This window comes from Equus asinus, chromosome 1 (assembly GCF_041296235.1).
Source record: "Equus asinus isolate D_3611 breed Donkey chromosome 1, EquAss-T2T_v2, whole genome shotgun sequence".
NCBI classification, from domain to species: domain Eukaryota; kingdom Metazoa; phylum Chordata; class Mammalia; order Perissodactyla; family Equidae; genus Equus; species Equus asinus.
Window position 1 is genome coordinate 207555910 of NC_091790.1, and position 21463 is coordinate 207577372.

General features: G+C 43.6%; 1 protein-coding gene across 6 annotated transcripts in view; it reads left to right on the top strand.

Moving 5' to 3' along the window:
* DNAJB6 (DnaJ heat shock protein family (Hsp40) member B6) overlaps positions 1-21463 on the top strand; it is an 89959-nt gene that overhangs the window by 22117 nt on the left and 46379 nt on the right. For 3 of the 6 annotated variants that reach the window (XM_044765650.2, XM_044765651.2, XM_070516887.1), the window contains exons 2-6: positions 1410-1500; positions 5088-5197; positions 7013-7072; positions 7910-8020; positions 19919-20050. In XM_044765650.2, the coding sequence (XP_044621585.2) occupies positions 1436-1500; positions 5088-5197; positions 7013-7072; positions 7910-8020; positions 19919-20050 (478 nt within the window). In that variant the 5' untranslated portion in view covers positions 1410-1435. Of the gene's footprint in view, positions 1-1181; positions 1299-1409; positions 1501-5087; positions 5198-7012; positions 7073-7909; positions 8021-10356; positions 10459-11557; positions 12006-19918; positions 20051-21463 lie in introns of those variants that run through there. The other 3 variants (XM_044765652.2, XM_070516886.1, XM_070516885.1) reach the window with 3 other exon arrangements.

Consider the following 21463-nt stretch of genomic DNA (forward strand, 5'->3'; position numbering starts at 1 on the left):
GTCTGCCCGCCTTGGTTCAGTGGCTGATGTGAAGGCTCGAAATACAATAGTATGCTGAATGCTGTTGTCGCAAAAATGAAAATGCTCTTTGGATTTCTTTCTGTTAATGAAAACATGTACTAACGCAGATCTTTTGTAAAAGCCAGGTGATGTAAAGCACACTTTTGGATAACACATGAAACTTAGAGATAGTTTTTGTTTTAATCATGGGTTGTTGCCAACGTTGGAAAGTAGAAATATAATACAACTGCATCTTGTTTTGAGAAATGGAATAATTCCTAGTTGTGGCATTATTTAACCATAGCATTTTCAGCCTCAGCAACATGGCCGTAGAAAAGTTAATGATCTCATTTATTCATTTACAATCAGAGTATTTTGAAAATATGCTACTAGGGTTTCTAGGAATGCTATGGAAAACCTGGCTTCAGTTTTGGGCAAAGTGGCTTGACAGAAGAACTTGCTTTATTGGGTGAAGTTATTTTGTACTGTTGTGGGGAGTAGACCTGCTTTTTGTAAGTTTTTGGTCACTGGTTTGATGAAATGATTTAGCTAGTCAAATTTAAAGAATTCATTAGATTTCACACCTTAAAGAAGCAGCGCATGTGTGTAGTTCCTGTTTGGTTTGTAGGACCTGAGGCTAAGTCCCATTAGAGGGGGTAGAAGAAGGGAGTTTCATTGTCCTGCCCTGTTAAGTGACCTGAATAACCTGCTGCAGGTGAATCAAATCTCTGCTGCTGGTTTTCCACTGGAGGCGTGATATCTAGGGATACCTTCTAATTAGTATTGATGACAGGGCAATAATATGTTGTTTTGGTAGATGGACAGGAGTTTGAAGCCAGAGGGTAAAGTTACACTAATAGCCCTGTGGTCAAAGACATTTCCTTTTTCTCTCCCAGGGGATGTGTGCGAGGACATTGGCTAGTCCCTAGCAGGAGCTGCAGAACTGTGGAAGGTGTCTTTGTGAGGTTTCCCTGTTGTGTTTGCCAGGGCAGGGACACTGTGTTCATCCTGGTGGCCCCACAGTCTTGCTCAATGCCTGGCACAGGAATGCACCGAAGGAGGGAGGTAACAGAAGCTCCCTGAGCACGGCCCGTGTCAGGAAAACAAGATCCTCACAAAGGGCCTGTCAGCTGGTGGTCAAGTGGGCACCGAGTCTCTGCCTCAGAGTCACCTGTTACTTTTATTTAGTTTAGGCTATTATTAGGCTATTTCAGAGCTTTTTTTCTATGTCGAGAAGGGTCTTAGGGCATGAGTCTTGGAATCAGTTCTCAGACAAGGACCCAGCCCGACAGGCAGTGGTTAGTGCTGGGGTGAGGTGACTGCCTCCCTCCCTCTCCTGCTCTGTTCCCACCCCCATGAGGAGCTCAACCTTGGCAGTCTTGTAATTGACCACAGATTTCTATTTGCAGGACTTGTTCCAACAGCCTGTTAAAACATGGTGGACTACTATGAAGTTCTAGGCGTGCAGAGACATGCCTCAGCCGAGGATATTAAAAAGGCGTAAGTAATTGTATTTCTGAAATAATAAATCTGTGCAGTTGAACACTGACAATTGGGTAGTATAACTTTATATATTATTGCCTATTAAAATAGTGTTTAATGTAGTATAACAGTCTTTGAATGCTGCAGTTTAATTTTAGCTTTAAACAGAGCAGGTAACAAATTAGCTTTTGCTTTCTCAGACCTGGGCCCAGCCCATAACTTATCATTTGGGAGTGAGAAGGTCACCTGGTTTCCTCTGTTACTTTGCCTTGGGACAATGGATTCCATTTCTGCTGAAAGTAGATCAAAAACTTACTGAGGATGTGAGATAATCCCAAAGAACTTTGACGTTGGGCTTTGAAATGGAGTTGACGTGGCATTCTTAGAGTATGGTGCCATAACATTCTTGGTATGGTTGCTTGAAAATCCCCATTGCACGGTCACAGCTTGCACTATTAGAACCCATTCTGGCCCACGTTGAAGTCTGTCCTACTTGCACCTTGTGACCAGGGCCTGACCCATGTGAGGTGTCGGTCTTAGGTCATGGGTGGCTCTCAAGGTGAACTGGATCTACTTGATTCATTTGACATTAACGTATAGCAAAAAATGTCATTAAATAGGTTTGATAGATTTTTAGCGTAGTCAGACTAAGTAAACCTGGAACGATTGGAAGTTAGGTTTCAGTTTGTGTTGTAGGAACCAACTTTTTGATTAATGCATAATGAAGCCTATGCTACTAGACTTAGTAGGTCTGCAGATGGAAATTAAGGATTGTTGAACCAAATAATTCATTTACAAGTGCCAAACAACATAGCAGGTTGACTGCTATGTTGGGCATAACTGAAGCTACTTGCAGAACATCCCTGTGTCAAATCTTGGCCAAGAAACTGAGTAGGAGCAGCCCGTTCAGGTGAGAGCAGGCAGGCCGAGAAAGTGCCTCAGAGGAAGTGCTCAGAGCTGTCACCAGTGGGCTGTGGGATTCCTCACACCCGGTCACAGTTCACAGCCCGTAATAGCTTGGTGCAGTTGGAAACACTGTACTGTTCTTGAACAAACATAATATGTGCACAGTACTTCTATTACCTGATGGAAAAACATGCCTTCGTTACGCTAGACACAATTAGAAAGTAGACTGGCTTTAGTTACTTGTGGGAACATGGGTTGAGCACTTATCTCCAGGATGACTTTGAAGTGTGAATTTAGAAAGTGTTATCACCTTATAAAGGAACAAGATTTTCCTACTGAGTGTGTGGTTGAATAAATATTGAGTCAGACCAGATTCAGCCATTTTTTTTTTTTTTGAGGAAGATTAGCCCTGAGCTAACATCTGCCTCCAATCCTCCTCTTTTTGCCGAGGAAGACTGGCCCTGAGCTAACATCCGTGCCCATCTTCCTCTACTTTATATGTGGGACACCTACCACAGCCTGGCTTGCCAAGCGGTGCCATGTCCACACCCGGGATCCGAACTGGTGAACCTCAGGCCGCCAAAGCGGAACGTGCGAACTTAACTGCTGCACCACCAGGCCGGCCCCAGCCCTGTTGGTTTTTAATGAGTAAAATGGCAGCTGTGGGTGGTGCATGTTCCTACAACAGTCCATCTTGTGGACTCCAGGCTTTGTTCATGTGCAACCAGAAAAACTTTTGTTTGAAGACTAACAGTGTGTGGCTGTCACCTCCCTCCCCATTTCTGAGAAACCTACAATCTTACTGTGTTTGCATCACAGGCCATCTGAGTGATTCCCTTCCCTCCACGTTGCTAATGTACTAGGGTGTAAAGCCAAACTGTAGTCTGAGGGTCAACACTGAAAGACATTCTAGGCTCCTTACACTTAGTGTATTTTACTGTTGTATTATGCTTTGAATATAAAAAATTTTAGTAGTCTTTCACAGGCATATACAGTTAACTTTTCCTGGATTCTCACCCGTTTCTTTGTTTTCATATGAGCATCCTACAGTCACGCATCACTTTATGAGGGGTATGTGTTCTGATAAGTGTGTCATTAGGTGATTTTGTCGTTGTGTGAACAGCAAGAGTATACAGAAGGGAAACAAAATTTGCCACCCCGAAATGTGACTCTTTAACATGAGGATTGTTTTGTTTTAGGCTGGTGATTTGTAAGAAACAGACTCAGTTACTTCTTCCTTAGAAGCGTAAAAGAATTCAGATTAAAACACCTGTCTCAGGAAGTGAGCTGTCACCTTAGCATCACTTAAACCAGGTGGTAGACAGGGAGGCGCCTAGAAAAGCCTGTTTGTTGGCTTCTCTCTGTGTTCTTGTTTCTGTGTGGCCAAGCAGTTTTCTGAATGTGTGCTCCTTTTCACCTACCTGTGGATTCCTTCCTTCCCTTCGAAGTCCCTGACCCTCCCCACACCCAGCATCTTCTTTTGTCTTTAGCTGAGGATGGTATTTGAGGTGAAGGCTTTGGCCGTTTTGAGGAGTTACTCGGTTTTCCTGGGTTTCTCCTATTTATACATGTTATTAAACTTTTGTTTGTTTTTTCTCCTGTTAATTTGTCTCATGTCAGTTGAATTCGTAGACCAGCCGGAAGAACCTAGAAAGGCAGAGGAACATTTCTTTCTTTCCTACAGTACTTACACAAACCTACATGGTATAGCCTACTACACATCTAGGCTGGATTGGAACTAATCTTATGGGACCACTGTGGTATATGCCGTCCATTGTTGATCAGAACATCGTCATGTGGCACAAGACTAGTGCAAACCAGTTGTTGTTTCTCGTTAGTCTTTGATGTGGTGTGTCATTTTTTATGGAGGGTTTGTAGCACTACAGGGCTTTTGGTCTGCCACTGCATGTTTAGGTCTACAGCGATATAAGAAGAAAGTACCGTTTCAGCATTATAGAGTTCAGCTTTAATCAGATTTTGATAAATCAAGGTTTTTGATTGAAATGGTGAAATTAAATTGAACCTCAGCAGCCTTACGTGAATAACTTGCCACATGTTAAAAGGACTGTCAGGTTCTTATTCTAGTCTTAGATTTTGAGGGGCACACCCCCTCCCCTTGTACTGTCCTCCTTCTTAAATGTATGCATCTTACGTTTAGCTACTTAGAAGAAAGGATTTTTTGGTATTTAAAAAGCATGTGATTGTTAGGCTAATTGAAACCTTGGTCACAGAATCTTTAACTGAATCTTGAATCTGGAATAGGGGATGCTTTGTGAAAGATGCTGGGATACTTGACTGCTGTGGTCCATGGCCCACCTTTGCCACACTGATGTGTGAATTAATGGGCAGGTGGGGCCATGTGGACATAAGGATGAGGGCAGTCATGTTGAATCCTTTCTGCACAGTTACCAAGGCGGCCTGCGTATAGTCCGTTCTCAGCCTTATCACAGTGAGTTCACACTGTGCACACTTTGGTCCTTAAACATTGTAACATTTTTCCTTGTCTGGAGGTTGTCTTGTATTCTGCTATCTGGATTTTAGAAATTGCTTCATTCTTGGGGAAAGGGAGATTTACAGTTGAAACTGATACTAATCGCACTAGTTTGCAGCTCTGAAGCCTCTTTCTTGCTTAGTGATGATTCAAAGGCCATTGGGTTTTGGGCTTTGGATGTGATCAAGACCATTTTACTCTTTTCAAGATATCGGAAACTGGCACTGAAGTGGCATCCAGATAAAAATCCTGAGAATAAAGAAGAAGCAGAGAGAAAATTTAAACAAGTAGCTGAAGCGTATGAGGTGTTATCAGATGGTGAGTAATGCTCGATGGGGGTCAGGGCCCTCCCCAGGGCTGGCTGGCAGAGCATGGGTGTGGCTGGCTCAGCTTTGGGGTGCTGGAAACAAAGTTTCTTACTTTCCTTGTGAAGATTGGACTTTCATGTTCCTTCCTGGCAGTTAGCTGTGAGTGCTGTGGAGCACCCCAGTTTCTAGTGACTTCTAGAATGGCTGTTGTGAAACAGTACTGACACCTTCGTCTCAGAACTGACAGGAGAGTCAGATAGGCATCTGTCTGGGTGACCGCATGGTGGTGGTGGCAGCCCCTTTTCTTGGGGTAATGACCTCTCATTCCCATTGCCCTTCTTAAACATACTTACTGATTTTTACTTATGTTTAACACACTTAAACATATGTAGGTATTGATTTTTACTACTTGAAAGGACTTCCTTAGTTTCAGGAAATAAGTAATTGAGCATACAGCTGAGATTTAGACTTAAGAGCTTCTCGGTGTGTTTTCCCACCCCAGGTCTAGAGTATAGGTATTCAGTGTTATTCAAAGTCAGATCCATAGCCTAGTTTCATGAATTATGTGAAAGGTTAGCTGTTAGCCAGATACATACAGTCAGTCGGTTTTTCGTGAAGGTATGGGTCCTGGGATAGGGAGAAGAGTGTGGAGCTGGAAATCTGCTGACACTGCCTTGCCAGGAAGCAGTGCTGGCTGACCTGGTATGAGTCAAGGCAGAGGCAGTGAAAAGGCTGGAGACTGATTAACCGACCCCGGGGAGTGTATCCACACACGGCAGGGTCACTAGTGAAAGATGTTTTTGATTTTATCACTGCGTCCTAAACTGACAGGGTTTTGAGCTGGACTGACATCACATACCCCGGGACCTCAGTGTCTGGTTTGTGCTGATCCAGCATGCCTAGATTTGTGGATTTCATAGACCAGGAACTTGAGATAGAAAAGTCTGGAGCTAAACTCAAACTTCATATTTGACAGAAAGAGAACTTCTAAATTCCCATAAAAATGCTGTTGTCCCTTTTTCTTGAGGGAGCATGTATTTTTCATGTTCCCTTATGCAGCCTCCAGCCTCAGCTGGGCTGTTGAGAGTCACTGTCACAAGTGTGGTTACTGTTCCTATTAGGTCTCTGGTTCCCAAAACCTGCCTATAATTGGTTTGCTTTTACATCTCTTTTCCTCATAACCTCTTGTTATTTTACTGCATGATTTTGTAGAACATGAGATTTTGGGGGAACACACATGATGTTGTATCAAAAGAACCTGTCTGTCTCAGCAGTGCTATATTGTGGTTCTTTTTATTCTAGAATGTAGATCCTAAGATGACAAAGGACAGTAGCACATCCCCCACGCTGGTGGGACGTTGCCTGACGGGGGGATGAGACTGTAGGGCAGGGCTGGCTCTTCTGGCGTTCAGTGCGTCTGCTTTCCATCCTCGCTGAGGCCCTGTCCTCTGTCTTTGCCATGCATCTCGTCCCCCAGTTGGACTTCACAGCAAGAAGGGACTCTTCCAGGGGTGGGGAAATTTTATAACTTCGTACTGTGGTTTAATGTGGTTTGCCTGGGCTCCAGGCAGTCGAGGGACACATATATTCTAATATTTATAATCATGCCTTAAACTTCATAATACTTAAATTGTTCCGAGTTGCTTTTAAGGAGAGATTTTCCCTCTTCCTCCTTTTCCTTTAAAGTAGGCGAGGCTTAACTCCTTAAAACTAACTGTGAAAAATTGAAAACTGCTTGGTTTTTTAATTTACAATTTGGAAATACTTCTCAATTTTAAGGGGAAAAGAATTTGGTCTTTACTGACTTTTCTTTTTAAATTTATAGCTAAAAAACGGGACATCTATGACAAGTACGGCAAAGAAGGATTAAACGGTGGAGGTGGAGGTATGTAAATGTTTATTTGTCTCCTTGCCTTGTGGTGATGAGCAGAGGACATCTTGAGGTGGTCTTGAGGAGGGTTGAATCTCTCACTTCTCTGGGACAGAGATGTTTTTCAGTAGGTAACAGATTCAGCCCAGAAAGTGGGCTGAACTGGGGGGAGGAAGGAGATCAGTAGCATTTAAAAAGCCTGTTAGAAACCTTTTGTTAGACTGGAAAGTGTATGTTGGTGTACTTTTTGTAGGTAAGAAATAATTTAGAAGCTTACTGTAATATCATGTTGTGAGTTTGTGCCCCCAGATAGGTACCTCATGTTATGTCAAAATATCCTTAGGGTTTAAAAAACGATTTTACTGAAAAACTGAAATAACTGCCTCTGGTGATGAGGCCTAGATAGGTGTACTTTTGATGAAAAGTCCCTGTAGTGGTCTGTCATCCTGCCGGCTTCCATGGTGGGCATTTGGAAACTAATGCTCCAAAGCCCCCGTGGGCAGCTCGGATGAGTAAATGTTTATATGCTTGGTTCACATGAAGTTTCATAACAAAGAATAAAAGTGGTGCGTAATATGAATGTGCCTGTTAGAAATTTAGAGACGGTGAGGTAGTGCTAAGGTGCGATGATGTTGTGAAGTTAGGACTGCTGTAATCCAGGCACATTTTTATCAACTCCACGCACAGATGGTTTCAGTCAAGGCAGGGCCAATGTTTTGAATTTTAGGGCCTCAGGTTTACGAAATATTTTCTTTTTTTAGGTCAGGGTTTATGTAATATTCTGTAGACAAATAATTGTTGGCTACTCAACACAAGAGTTCATAAACTAAAAGCTCTGCTGTCTTTGTGTAGGTGGAAGTCACTTTGACAGTCCGTTTGAGTTTGGCTTCACATTCCGTAACCCAGATGACGTCTTCAGGGAATTTTTTGGTGGAAGGGACCCGTTTTCATTCGAATTCTTTGGTAAGTTTGTTGTCTGGACCCTCGTTTACTGGGTGTGTCCCTGACTCGCACAAAGACTGACAGTGCCTCTGCTGTGTAATTACTGGTGTTACCGTTGGATCTTGTCCTTCAACTTTGTGTTTAAGCAGCGTAGGGGTTATACAATCCTTTCTCCTCCCTTTTGAAGATTTTTCTGAATTTATACCTTGCACATTAAAATAATAAAGATTTTAATGGATTCATTCCCTTCACTCGGTGTGGCCCTAATTACCTTCCTTTGCTATCTCAGACAGTGATAGGGACTGGGATGCTCGGGGCTCAGAAATGCTGTTTCCTGTTGAACACCGAATTGTATGTGAATTTGCTGTGTAATTTTCTGTTTAAAAACACCAAGCATCATAGTGCATACATACTGTTCAGAAGACATTTGATTTATAAACGTCTTTTTGTCTTTCTAATTGTGGTATATTACGACTACTGAGTTGACAGTTTTCTGGGAGGAAAGTTCACGTGTAGAGCACGGCAGCACTAGTATTCTTGTCCCCAGAGTAACCGTGGTGTTCTAGCTGCTGTTTGACCATGAGAGAAGTCCTGATGCCTGATGTTAGGTTTTCTGTGTGTCTTGGGCCCGGGCAGTGTCGGACTGTTGTTAGAGCGTCCTCTCCAGTGCGGGAACTGTCCGGTGTGCTGGGCAACATGGGGGTTGGGGTTCACTGCTGCTGTAGCCCTTTTGTCTTTTGGCTCCTTGAGGGGAAACACATCCTGTGTGGACTCCCCTTCATTGCCTGGAGCCTGTGGAAGAGCCCGAACACCACATGCAGCCCCGTGGGAGGGGAACAAGAAGAGCACTTCTGTCTACAGATAACATGGGGGACCCCTGCCCATCATAGGCATGAGGAAGAAGTCACTACCATGTCTGGTAGGTATTGGGCCTTTTAAACTGAAGGTGCAGCACTTCAGTTTATTTCAGATGGAGGTCCACAGAGATTTTCCTTATTTTTCTTTTTTTTTTTTTTACTATGGGAGGCCTTTTTAAGAAGGTAGCTTTCTGAGGAAGAGAAGGACAGCTGACGTATGTTAGCTTTTTCGTAAGCAAATGTAACAGTGAAAGCTAAGCAGGGGAATGTTCAACTTGGGGTGGGGAGGGAAGACTGTACGTGGTCTTTTTTGCTTTAATTACTGCTACTGTGAATGTAAACGTGTGTATTGGGGAAGGCTCCCTACAAATGTGATATGAAATGTAATCATACTTAGCTTTTATTAATTGGCGTTCATTTAGGCAATAAATCATATTGTAAGAAAAACAGGAAGAACTTAATGATGATTTGTGTCTTAAAATTACCTTTGTCTCATTACACCCTGTAGCAAACTCCAGATGTGTGTTTTCGGGGAGCAGGGCAGTGTTGGGTGAAATGTTGTGTTTGGATGGCATGAGCCTCCTGGTGGCCAAGTGAGGAGGAAGGTCCGATTTTCTGCCACCCAGGACTTCGGTTCTAGGGTACACAAGGGGTGGGGGTGGCAGAGAAGGGCAGAGCAGACCCACCTTTCTGAGCCTGAGGCCAAGCATCTTAAACTTGCTTTATGTCTTAGGTGATTTTTTTTTAGAGTAAAAAGGAAGAATCCCTTAGTGATTGAATTGTAGACAGATTTTGTTTTCCTTGGGGAAAAAAAATCTGATTGGCCAAGGTTCCTCGTTAAAAATGATTTTTCTTGGGGCCTGCTCAGTGGCGCAGCGGTTAAGTGTGCACATTCCGCTTCAGCGGCCCGGCGTTTGCTGGTTTGGATCCCTGGTATGGACATGGTACCACTTGGCACGCCATGCTGTGGTAGGCATCCCACATATAAAGTAGAGGAAGATGGGCATGGATGTTAGCTCAGGGCCAGTCTTCCTCAGCAAAAAGAGGAGGATTGACAGCAGATGTTAGCTCAGGGCTAATCTTCCTCAAAAAGAAAAAAAAAAAAAGATTTTCCTTGAGCAGTTCTTTCTAGAGTAAAGAATGTATAATCAGATGTGAGCTCACAAATAACATATAGTTTTTACACATTATAAGCTGTTTAAACCTGCTGACTTTTATGTCTTCTAAATTGTGAGATTTGTGTATAGAAAGAAATCTTTATGTGCATGTGTACTTCACCTGAAAGGGTTATAGATTGTGAACATAGGCTCATTTTGGTGGAGGTTTCCTCTGCTGGGCTCAGAGTCCAGCTTGTCAGGTAAGTAGTCTTGCTGTAATTCCTGCTTCCTGGGCCCCCTGTTTTAGACACTGAGATGTCATGTCACACTTTAACTGTACGCGTGTCCCCTGTGTTTCCCATGATTAGTGTGGCAGTGATGCTTCTTCCATCCGTTCTCGTAGGTGTTGTGGGTGACTTCCATTTTCAGGCTCTCAGGGTTTACACGCAGGAGAAGCTGCTCCACGGCTACTACATGTATGGAGTCACGGTGCAGCCTGCTGGCGGTATGTGGAGTGTAGATGGGGGTGAACGCAGGGCTGGGGGATTGCTGCTTTGGCAGTGATTTAGTTGATGTTTATCAGCATCCAAATCCTGTTTACTCAACCCTGTTAGGTCCATTTATGGTGACACATTTTTTATTCTAACTTTTCACATGATCTGCTGTTTTTTTCCTCTCCTGTTCTGGCTTCCAAAAAACTAGTTCAGAATCTGTTAGAAGACGTGCTGAGCTGCACTTTGCATTTATGAGAATATAAAGTCCCGTGTCTGACTTCAGACTCCCCACATGAAAGAGGAGGAACCTAGGGAACCAGTGAGCGGTGGGAAGAGTTGAGGTGTGAAAGCTGTTGGACAGACTGTCAGCAGTTCTGTGCTCGAGGACCAAGCTGTGAGAATTGTCACATTGTGACAGAGAGGACTTGGGCCTGGCGTCTTGCTGATGTTGACTCCTCCTTGCCAGTGGATGACCTCCCAGGAGAGGTAGTTGAGGCTGGTGCTAAAACCAGCACTGAACACTGGCTCGGAAATGGAGCGGTGCAGGTGAAACTCCTGATGCCAGCTGACTTTGTTTAAATTTCCCCCAAATATGGCATACACGAAAAGGAGTCTTTGTCAGAACATTAATTGGAAAAATTAACGACGAGGGATTTCATTAATTTGAATTAGGATCATCTGTTCATTTGTTTATTCTCATAGGATACCATTGCTCTGTGAAATGATGTTCTAAGATAGAAAAGTGACGAAGATCAGTCCGTTTTGATCATTAGAGTCATAGCAGGAAATATTCTTTGGAAGAGTTGTCTGGGTATGACTTGACATTTTTGCTTACTTGTATTCTCACGTTGGAAAGCCAAAACCAAACTTTAAAACCTGAAATCATTTCCAGAAAACTTGTTTTTTTAAAGCGTATTGTCCCTTCACAATCAATTGTGTAAGCTTAGTGAATGAAAAAATTGAGGTAGCAATAGAGAAGTTTTATGGCATGGAGACCCAGGGAGAGCAGGCTTCTGGAGGGAAGTATAATCCTCTTGAGGAGGGTAGATGGCTAATTGTCTGAGCCCGGGTTAAACGTAATGTAGTGAGTCAGTGATTTTGCTCCCCCAGGGTTCGAGGAGGTGGCGAGTGAGGAGTTGGAGCCTAGTGAAGAGCTAGACCAGCCCTGTTTTGAGGAGACGGTGGAAGACACCCAGAGTGAAGAGAACAGTGAGGTTTTGGATGTGATATCCAGCGAGGAGCTTGATGTCTTTAGTGAAGATGAGGCGAGTGAAGGCTGTAGCCCGGGCCGGGGCGAGCTTCTGAGTGAGGAATTGGAGTTTGTATCCAGTGAGGACGAGGCGAGCCCGGGGGACGTGGAGGAGCTCAGCGAGGAGTGCGAGGAGCTGCTGAGCGAGGACAGCGGCCCAGAGCTTGAGGCGCTGCTTGGGCAACAGTAACTCTGAAGGACCTGCCCCTCTCTTTGTTGTGAGGAGGCTAACTTACTTAAGTCTATCTGGAATAAAAAATTTCTGCTACTAGTGCCTTGAGACTGTCCTTGGTCAGATTCCTGTAGCCATCTTGGAGATACCTGAAGAAACAAGAAGGGTGGGGGCCCTGGGAGCTGCAGACCAGCTGTCGCACAGGTTGTCTCTCCCTTTGAAGCCAGTGCTTGAGGCCCTGGAAGCGGGATTTGGGCCTGCGGTAGTGTCCTGGGGCTGCTGTAATGAAGTGCCACAGACTGGGTGGCCTAAATTACAGAGGGACCCTCTCCCAGTTCTGAGGCTGCAATTCTGAGGTCAGCATGTGGGCGGGGCTGGTCCCTGGGAGGGAGCATCCTTCCAGCCTCCCAGCTTCTGGTGGCCTCAGACGGTCCTGGACGCATAGGTGTCTTCATATCCTGTCCCCTCTTCGCATGCCTGTCTTGGTCAGTTTCCCCTTTTTGTTTTATAGTGACACTCGTGATGCTGGATTAGGGCCCACCCTGATGACCTCATCTTAACTTGATCGTCTACAAAGACCCTGTTCCCAAACCAGGTCACATCCGCTGGCCCTGGGGGTTAGGGATTCAACATCTGTTGAGGGGGGCACAATTTAACCTATAATGTGGTCTTCCTTACAGAGTTGTCTGTACAGTTGAGAAGCAGCAGATTTTGAAAGGGAAAAGAAGGGGAGACCTTTAAAGTTAGACATGCTAAGAGAAATTAGAAGGTTTAGAGTATAGAGTGCAGAGGTGAGAGAGCCCTGGCCGTTCGGAGTAACCGCACGTATGGACCGGAAACCCCACAGCTCGTGCAGTCAGTACAGCGCTGCAGCGGTGCACATCTGTAACAAAGGTGCCTTCATGAATTCAGGAGAAAGCCTCACGCGCTCACCTGCGCTTGTGTGATAGGAAAGAAGGCAAGGGATAGGTGGAGAAGGGCATGGCCTAGACGGTTCTCCAGCTAACGTAGCCAGAATTGCCAACGTTTTTCATGTAACTTTTAAAAGGACTGCAAAGCCCGTGGTCCGAAACGAGTGAGGGGAGCAGTGCGTGTGGCCACCCCGCTGGCCTCTGCCCGTTTCTGTCACGTTGAGGGGCTTTAGTGCTCTGGTGAGATTCTCTTGAAGAACATAACGAAGTGTGGTTCTGTGCACATTTGAGAGCTCTTGCTGTTGGAATGTGGAGCTGGCATTTGAAAATAGTTCATTGCCACTTAAAATTATGCTCGCAGTGAGGAGGGGTGGATGCTGTGTTAGTGATTTGCAGCTTCTTTTCAGGTGTTTTTCAGGATGTAGTTAGTGATGTTGAGACATTTGTTCCTCTTATCCCCCATGCCACCCTTCCTCCAGATAGAGAAAGGGGTTCTTGAAAAGCTTGTTCTGAGAGTTGTTTTTTTGGGCCATGAGAACAGCAGTTCTGGCCACCCCCACAGCAGGCGCGGAACCTTGTAATGAGGTTCTGCAGCTGAGCCCTCTGTGTGCTGTTTGTTCCCCAGCAGGGGAAGCCAGCACCTCGCCCTGTGTTGGTTTTCATCACGTGGGTTAGAGTTATCTTGAGTCTCATGTAGGTTGTGCCCATCATCACTTTCTTGCGGAATTTTGCTCCCTGTGGTCGGTCGAGGGAGCCTCTTCCTTACTTGGAAGTTGGACATGTTCTGTGGCCGCGGTTACAGGATGAGGGGAGTTAATGTTGTGGTCGGCTTCCTAACACTGACAAGGTCCGTTTATGGAAGTCGAATGGGCGCAGCACAGTGTGAGGGAGAGGAAAGCAGAAGATGTAAAGGCAGGGGGAGAGGAGGACAGTGTCATTTGTGGAGGAGGGAGACAGCACACGGTGCAAGGTAAGATACGGTTGTCCTCATAGGCTCCTTCTGTGAGGGAGTCATTTCCCTGTGGGGAGAGATGCTCATGGGACACCAGGCCTCCGATGGTGTCTGAAAGAGGACGGTTTGGATCCAGTGTGCGTGCTTTGGATCCTTGACTTGGAAAGATTTGTGCAACTCTTAGAAAATACAGTGCTCCACCCAGACCTAAGATGTAACTAGAAGTTTATTTGTGACAAGATGATTGTATGGGAACTTGAGAGGTGTACGTTCATTTGTTGGGCATATGTTTTACTACGTGCCCACTGTTTAGTGCCAGGCAGCATCCCAGGTGCTGATTCAGCAGTGAAGTATGCCCCAAACACCCATTCTCCTGAGGGTTCCAATCTAGTGTGGTGCTATGGCTGTGTTTTTAATTTTACCCCATTTCTGTTTATTTCAGATTCTGTCCAAATATTTTTTCTAACTTCCAAATATGTAAGAAAAAACATTGTAAAAATTTGGGTTGTAGTAAAGGAGTGTTTTAATTTTACTTTGTCCTATTGGGGTTAGCTGGGTGATCTCTTAGAGTCTCTGCCTGCTCCACTTGGCGTTTGAATTTCAAGTGTTTCCCCCTTGTAAAGGTTGCTGTAGAGTTTAGCTTTGAAACTATAGTAGAGTGAATATTTTCCTTTGTTCGAAATGCCCATGATGCTTTTTAGATTTTTTCCTTCTTTTTCTCCCCAAAGCCCCCCAGTACGTAGTTGTATATTTTACTTGTGGGTCCTTCTAGTTGTGGCATGTGGGACGCTGCCTCACCGTGGCCTGATGAGTGGTACCATGTCCACGCCCAGGATCCAAACCATTGAAACCCTGGGCTGCTGAAGCTGAGCGTGAACCCAACCACTCGGCCATGGGGCCGGCCCCTTTTAGATTGTTTTGTTGTCTTTTTTGTTTCAGTTTATCTGGGGGAACTAATAGTGTGAGGCCATGAGGAAAGGAGCAGCTGGTGCCTTAATTTCATTATGCAGGCCTCCTTGTTTGGGTTTTGTTTTACTGAAATGTTTGCTTCAGGGTGGAGGGTACAAGCTGTCTTAATGATGGTCCTTAGTTTTCTCCTATGCTTTCATTTGATCTGTGGTTAAAGCATTTGATTTGAATTAGTTTCTCTTCATTGTTATGTTGTTGGTGTTTTCTCAGGTTCTGACCCTTGGTAAAACTTAAGAAAATGCATGGCTTTAAACATCTTTCACGCTTGTTTTTTTATAAGGCTTTTTATATGAATGTATGCATGTAAACATTGGTTATATGTGTTTTGTGCTCAGTTTTTTCACACCATTCGGTTCCATGTATTTTTTTCATAAGTTTGATAGTTACTTTGTTGATTGGTATCTTGCTAATATCATGAACCCCTTAATGGACTGGGTTTAGTATTTCTGAGAGAATAGCAGGATCTTACGAGATTTTAAAGATGTGTTTGATACAAGATGCCTAGAACTCTGAAATGATAGACTTAAGGCATAATACAGACACTTGCCTGTTTCACGTAATGTTTGTCTCAGGATAGAGTTGTGTTAAGGCATAAGGACCTGCTTAAAGATAACTTGTAAAATGATCAAGAATATACATTTTTTTAAAAAATTTTCTAAAATCTGTGTTAGGGGTCTCAAGGGAGACAGAACCAACAGGATCTGTATCTGTATATCACTTTCTATGTCTGTATCTGAAGAAATTTCATGTGAGGAATTGGCTCACTTGATTATGGAGACTGACAAGTTCAAAAATCTGCAGAGCTGATGTCCCAGTTTGAGTCCAAAGGGCATCAGGCTGGAAGAGCCAGTGTGCCTGTTCAAAAGCCATCAAGCAGGAGAATTCTCTTTCTTGGGGAGAAGGTCAGCCTTTTGTTCTCTTCAGCCCTTCAGCTGATTGCATGAGGCCCACCCACATTGGGAAGGCCAATCTGCTCTACTCGAGTCTACTGATCTGAATGTTAGTCATATCCAAAAACACCTTCAGAAACACACCTGGAATAATGTTTGACCAATATCTGGGTACCCCATAGTCCCTTCAAGTTGATGCATAAAATTAACCATGACAAGTCCACCCCTGGTCACCTTGGCACCCATACTCATCATCTGCTTAAACCATGCTTAATCTCCAAGTAAAGACAAGAACGAGATCATAATTCTGGCTAACAGGACAAGTACTATCCTGCATACAACCAAAAGTGCACTAAGGGTTTCCCCTAAAAGGAGGTGAGGTCCTTGAGTTTACTGTTCTCCTTGATCTTCCAGGTGGAGATGCTTGATACGCTCTCTGTGTCTTAGGTTGCCTGACAAGGGGATGAGAGGCGAGACAACAAAGACCTTTGCTTAGTGTTTACTAATGTGTGTGCACAGACGTATTCATAGCAAAACGAGGAGGAGCTACCACAGAGGTGGCAGTCCTCCGTTCTGTAACAGGGCACATGGCCGTCCTTAGCTGGTATTTGTGACTCCCTTCTGCCTCTGCCTGTGCCTAGTTCCCCTTGCCTGCAGCAAGCACCTCCTCCTCTGGCTGGGCTGTACACCTGGTGGGAGTGAAGGTTAAAAGTACTTGGTAGCACATTTGGTTATGTTAACATGAGTTATTAAAATTTATTTCTAAAATATAAATGTGGGATTTATTCTGTTTAACCTCAAAAATAATCCATAGTGCATACTCAGTGTAAGAATTGGGACAGTATGGATGAGGTGAGAGGAGCAAGGGGTTAGCCTTCGACTGGCACTGATTGAAAGCCACTGTTAACATGTTTTAGGTGTTGTGGTGTGTACGTGTGTGTTCTCTCCTGCCTTTTTCTAAAGCTTAAATTTTGTGACCACTTGGAAATCTGCACTCAAGCTGCTGGTTATTTACCTCCTCCTCTACTGGAAAACTGGGTTCTTTACAGTTTTCACTATAAATAGGGCTGTGAACTCCCTTAGTGCAGCTAAGTTATTCCATGTTTGAGATGAGCTGACTTCCCTGAAGTAGAGTTGCTGAGTTGAAAGGTTTTTAAAAATTGTATTTAGTTTGGGGGCTGAAGATTTTAAAAGCTCATGATACATACTGCCAAATTGCTTTTTGAAAGGGTGGAAACCAGTAACAGGCAGTAATAAGCAGCTCTTAAGAAAGGTTTGTCTAATCTCACAGAAGCAACTTTTTACCACACTTCATTATAAGGGTGATACTTAAGACTTAAAGAAAAAGAATGTTTTTCTTAGTGTCACCATGACTGATGTTAAGGGAGTCTTTTCATTTCGGGGTTACCTTTTCTGACTTTAATCAGTGAATACCAGAATTGTAGAAAGTCATATTTAGGCTACATAATATCCATAGAAAAATAAACAAGATAAAGAGATTTTTTAAAAAAGTAACAAGAAAATGTAACTGAAAAGGCACTGGTCTTACTCTCATAACATACTTCTAAACCAACTTCGGAGGTAGTTTCTAAAGAGGGTGATTTTAGGGGGCTGGCCTCATGGTGTAGTGGTTAAGTTTGGCGGGCTCCGTTTCCATGGCCCGGGTTCGTGGGTTCGGATCCCAGCTGTGGACCTATGCCACCATGTTGTGGTGGTGTCCCACATATAAAGTGGAGGAAGATTGGTTCAAATGTTAACTCAGTGACCATCTTCCTCAAGCAAAAAAAAGAGGAGGATTGGCAAAAGATGTTAGCTCAGGGCCCATCTTCCTCAGCAAGGGAAAAAAACTGTGATTTTATTATTTTGCAAGTCTTAGTTTAGGTTAAGGTGTAAGCGTACTAAAGCCACTTGTTGAATAGTAGCATCACATGGACACTGGTTTAAATTGGATTTGAAAGCCTGTGAACAACGTTTAAAGATTTAGTTAACGTATGAACCTAAAGAAAGTATAATTAATCTTCACAGCAGCGATAAAAGGGACATCGCAGAAGGACGCAAACACTAGGATTCAGTGTACATAAAGTTCAGGAGTGCAGAACAACGACGTAGTTTAGGGATTCGTGTCTGGGTGCGAAAGTCTGAAGCCGGGAGTGTGAACTCTCTTGAATGATTATTTCTTAGGGGAGAGTGGGAGAATTACTGCACAGTGAGTTTAAACTGTTTGTAGCATTTCTGTTTCTTAACCTGGGCGGTCATACAAGAGTGTTAATTAGCCACCATTTTGTAGCTCTGATTGATAAAATTCAGCTGGTGTGGCAGGTGGGTAGGCCATGGCAACAAGGTAAAAAGCCACTAAATAAAATGCTTGAATTTTATTTGAATAGAATGAAGTCTCTGGAGAAATTCACAAAATGTTATTAGCTTTACGTAGAGTTTATGACTAACTTCTTTCTCTTATTCATGCTTTTGAATATTATAATAAAGGGTCTGTAAGCCATGTTTACAAAGTAGCTTAGAAATGAGTTTCTTAGAATTATTTTTAAAAGGGTTTAAAAGCATTTACTGTGGGAACTAAGTTGCAAAATCAGTAAAATTTGGGGGTTAGCTTCTTGCTAACAATAGCAGTTGTTATCTATTACCCTCTGTGACATGCCCTCCTCGCTTGGGGGCTAGTGGAGCAGGTCTGTGCATTCGGATTGCTCATGTTCCTTCCTACTCCTCTAGCACTTTCTCCTTTCTTATCTTTTAAGAAGCTATCAGTGAGCAGTTTTCCTGAATGTTTCATTTTTCAGGCCCATTTTCCTGCACTTAGCATTAGATAGAGCTCTCTTTAAGAGGCCAAGTTTACGCCTTTTCTCTTTCCTTGCCCCTATTAATACTGAGCTTTCCTTAAGGCCCCTGAGTCTTGCCTGGCTAGCCATTCATGACATGAGGGTCCTGTGGGCAACGACGCACTGGTCTTTGCAGACGTCTTTCAGACGACTGCCCTAGTTCACCTTGAGGGGCTACACTTCTCAGGTCACGGTTGGTGATAACCTGAATTGCAGCTGTGAATCTCAGTTTCTGTTTGGTTTCAGTGCTTGTTACATGTTATTTTGTATTTACTCTGTCATTTCTTTTGTTTCACTACTCAGGTGTGTTGACTCACTGTGTTGCGCCGCCTCCCCCGTCTTAAAAACATGCCATACTAGTTCTTTAGTTTTTGTGTCATGGGTTGCTTTTTTCTTTCCCTGCATGCATTTCTGCCTTACCATTCATCAGGCATCCTTGTTTTCATCTCTTGCAGAATTCCCATTCCCACCCCCACCCCCCAAAATATTTAACATTGATTAATTGCATATAGAATCTCGGTAAAATTTTCTGATGGCAATGTGATGCCTGTTTGTGTTAGTAATTTTCTATTACAGTTGTGTTTTACCACTAATATTTATTTTGCCAATTAACATTTATTCAGATTTGATTTTGACTAATCCTTTCTGAACTGTTTTTGAGATGTCGAGCTTACAGAAAAGTAAAAGGAATTCTAAAACCTCTCAGCCCAGAATCACCAGCTGTTAAATTTTACCTCCATTGGTATAACATTCTCTCTCTCTCTGTTGTAAATGAATATTAGAATAATCCATTTTTGTTATTTCTTTCTTTTTTTTTTTTTTAAAGATTTTATTTTTTTCCTTTTTCTCCCCAAAGCCCCCCAGTACATAGTTGTATATTCTTCGTTGTGGGTCCTTCTAGTTGTGGCATGTGGGATGCCGCCTCAGCGTGGTTTGATGAGCAGTGCCATGTCCACGCCCAGGATTCGAACCAACGAAACACTGGGCCGCCTGCAGCGGAGTGCGCGAACTTAACCACTCGGCCACGGGGCCAGCCCCTCCATTTTTGTTATTTCTGAATTAAATTGAAGAAGGCAGCCAGACTCCGTGGAATACAGCCACCGAGGGGTGAAAGCGTCTTAGCCTTCCAGGTGGTGGCAGCAGGGTAGAGTCTAACCGAACTTCGTTACCAGGCTCATGGAGACAGCTCTCTCCAGGTGGAAGCGCATGGTAATGGTCCTGAGCTTTAGATTTGTATATACAGTGTTTCTGTCAACAGTCTGCTTGCTTATTTCCCTGTGTCTTCTAGCTGTAGTTGAATTAAACAAGTAAGTAAAACTGCTGGTTAGATGCACTCAGTGTGCTCTGTAGTTAAGTTATGGTATTATAACTTCTTGGTAAGAAGTGCTGTTCCTAATGGAATAATATAAGGCAATAACCCATTTCCCTTATTGCAGCTCTCCTGTGAAAAAATAAACATGAATAAAGACTTTACAAAATGCATTTCTTTGTTTTTAGAAGACCCATTTGAAGACTTTTTTGGTAGTCGAAGGGGCCCCCGCGGAAGCAGAAACCGAGGCACAGGGTCGTTTTTCTCTGCCTTCAGTGGATTTCCATCTTTTGGAGGAGGATTTCCTTCCTTTGATACAGGTATTAAATCCTTAGACTTAATCTCTGATGACCTGAACAGAAGTTAGTGCTGATAAACAGAATAGTGTTCTTTTGTTGTTTTTTTTGAGGAAAATTGGCCCTGAGCTAACATTGGTTGCCAGTCTTTCTCTTTCTGTTTTGTTTTTTCTCCCCAAAGCCCCAGTATGTAGTTATATATCCTAGCTGTGAGACCTTCTGGTTCTTCTATGTGGGATGCTGCCACAGCATGGCTTGATGAGCGAGCAGTGTGTAGCTCCATACCCAGGATCCAAACCAGCGAACCCTGGGCTGCCAAAGTGGAGTGTGCGGACTCAACCACTACGCCACCGGGCTCGCCCCTAGAATACTCTCAGTTAGGGCAGTTTGAAGTATGTGTACTCCTTTTGGTAGAACAGCTTTGTACATCTGCCAGTATTTTTTATGTGTACAAATTTGTGCTTAGTAACCTACATTTTTTTCTGTTCTCCCCAAGAATATTAGACTCAAAAATCCACTTCTGATCTTATTATTGAAAGCCAACATTTAATGAAATTCCTGGTTAAAGAGTAATGTGCTTTTGGGTAAATGAGAAATAACGCACTTAGACAATCTCACTAAATCATTTTTTTTAATCTAACCTCCTTGACAGTTAAAAAAATACACACAAACAGGTGGTATCTTAGGAAAGTCCCAGGTGATGGGACCAGAAGCAAGGGCTTCCATATGGGCCTGCAGTGTGTGCGACCATGGCGCGCTGAGTCCACTGGGGAAGTGCGACCTCTTGTGATTGCCCTGCTACGCGGTGGTTATGGTCAACTCGAGCGATGCGCGCATGGCATGATGTAATTGTGTGTGGAGAATTAGAATCTTATCTTTTCTGTGAAGCTCCTCTTATCAGTGGAACTATTTTTCTCGTATTTTCTCCTGTTTACTTTAAATGCTCTGCGGTAAGAATTGCAGTGCATGTTACTGTACAGGCTGTCCTGCTAATACAGCTCAGTCTTCTTGCCTCCAGAAACTGGGCTGGGAACATCTAGGTAAATCGACTGGTCGGACTGTAATATGCAGGGCAGTTTTCAAGGTACTTTGCTCTAGCAAATCCTCTCATTAGATACTGTGTAATACAGTACAGGTGGGAGGGGGTGGTGAAGGAAAGCTGGTTAAAAATATCAACAAAATAGTACTTCATTTAAGAAACGCGTGGCTGACGTGGGAGGTAGATGTGTGGCTCCTGGCTTGCTCTAGACCTGTGCTGTCCTGTACGGTAGCCACCAGCTCCCTGTAGCTGTTGAGCACTGGGGATGTGGCCAGTCCATGTTGAGATGTGTTTTGAGTATGAGATATACACTGGATTTCAAAGACTGAATATGAAAGAGAATGTAAAGTATCTCGTTTTTTATATTGGATATTGAGATGATAATATTTTGAATATTT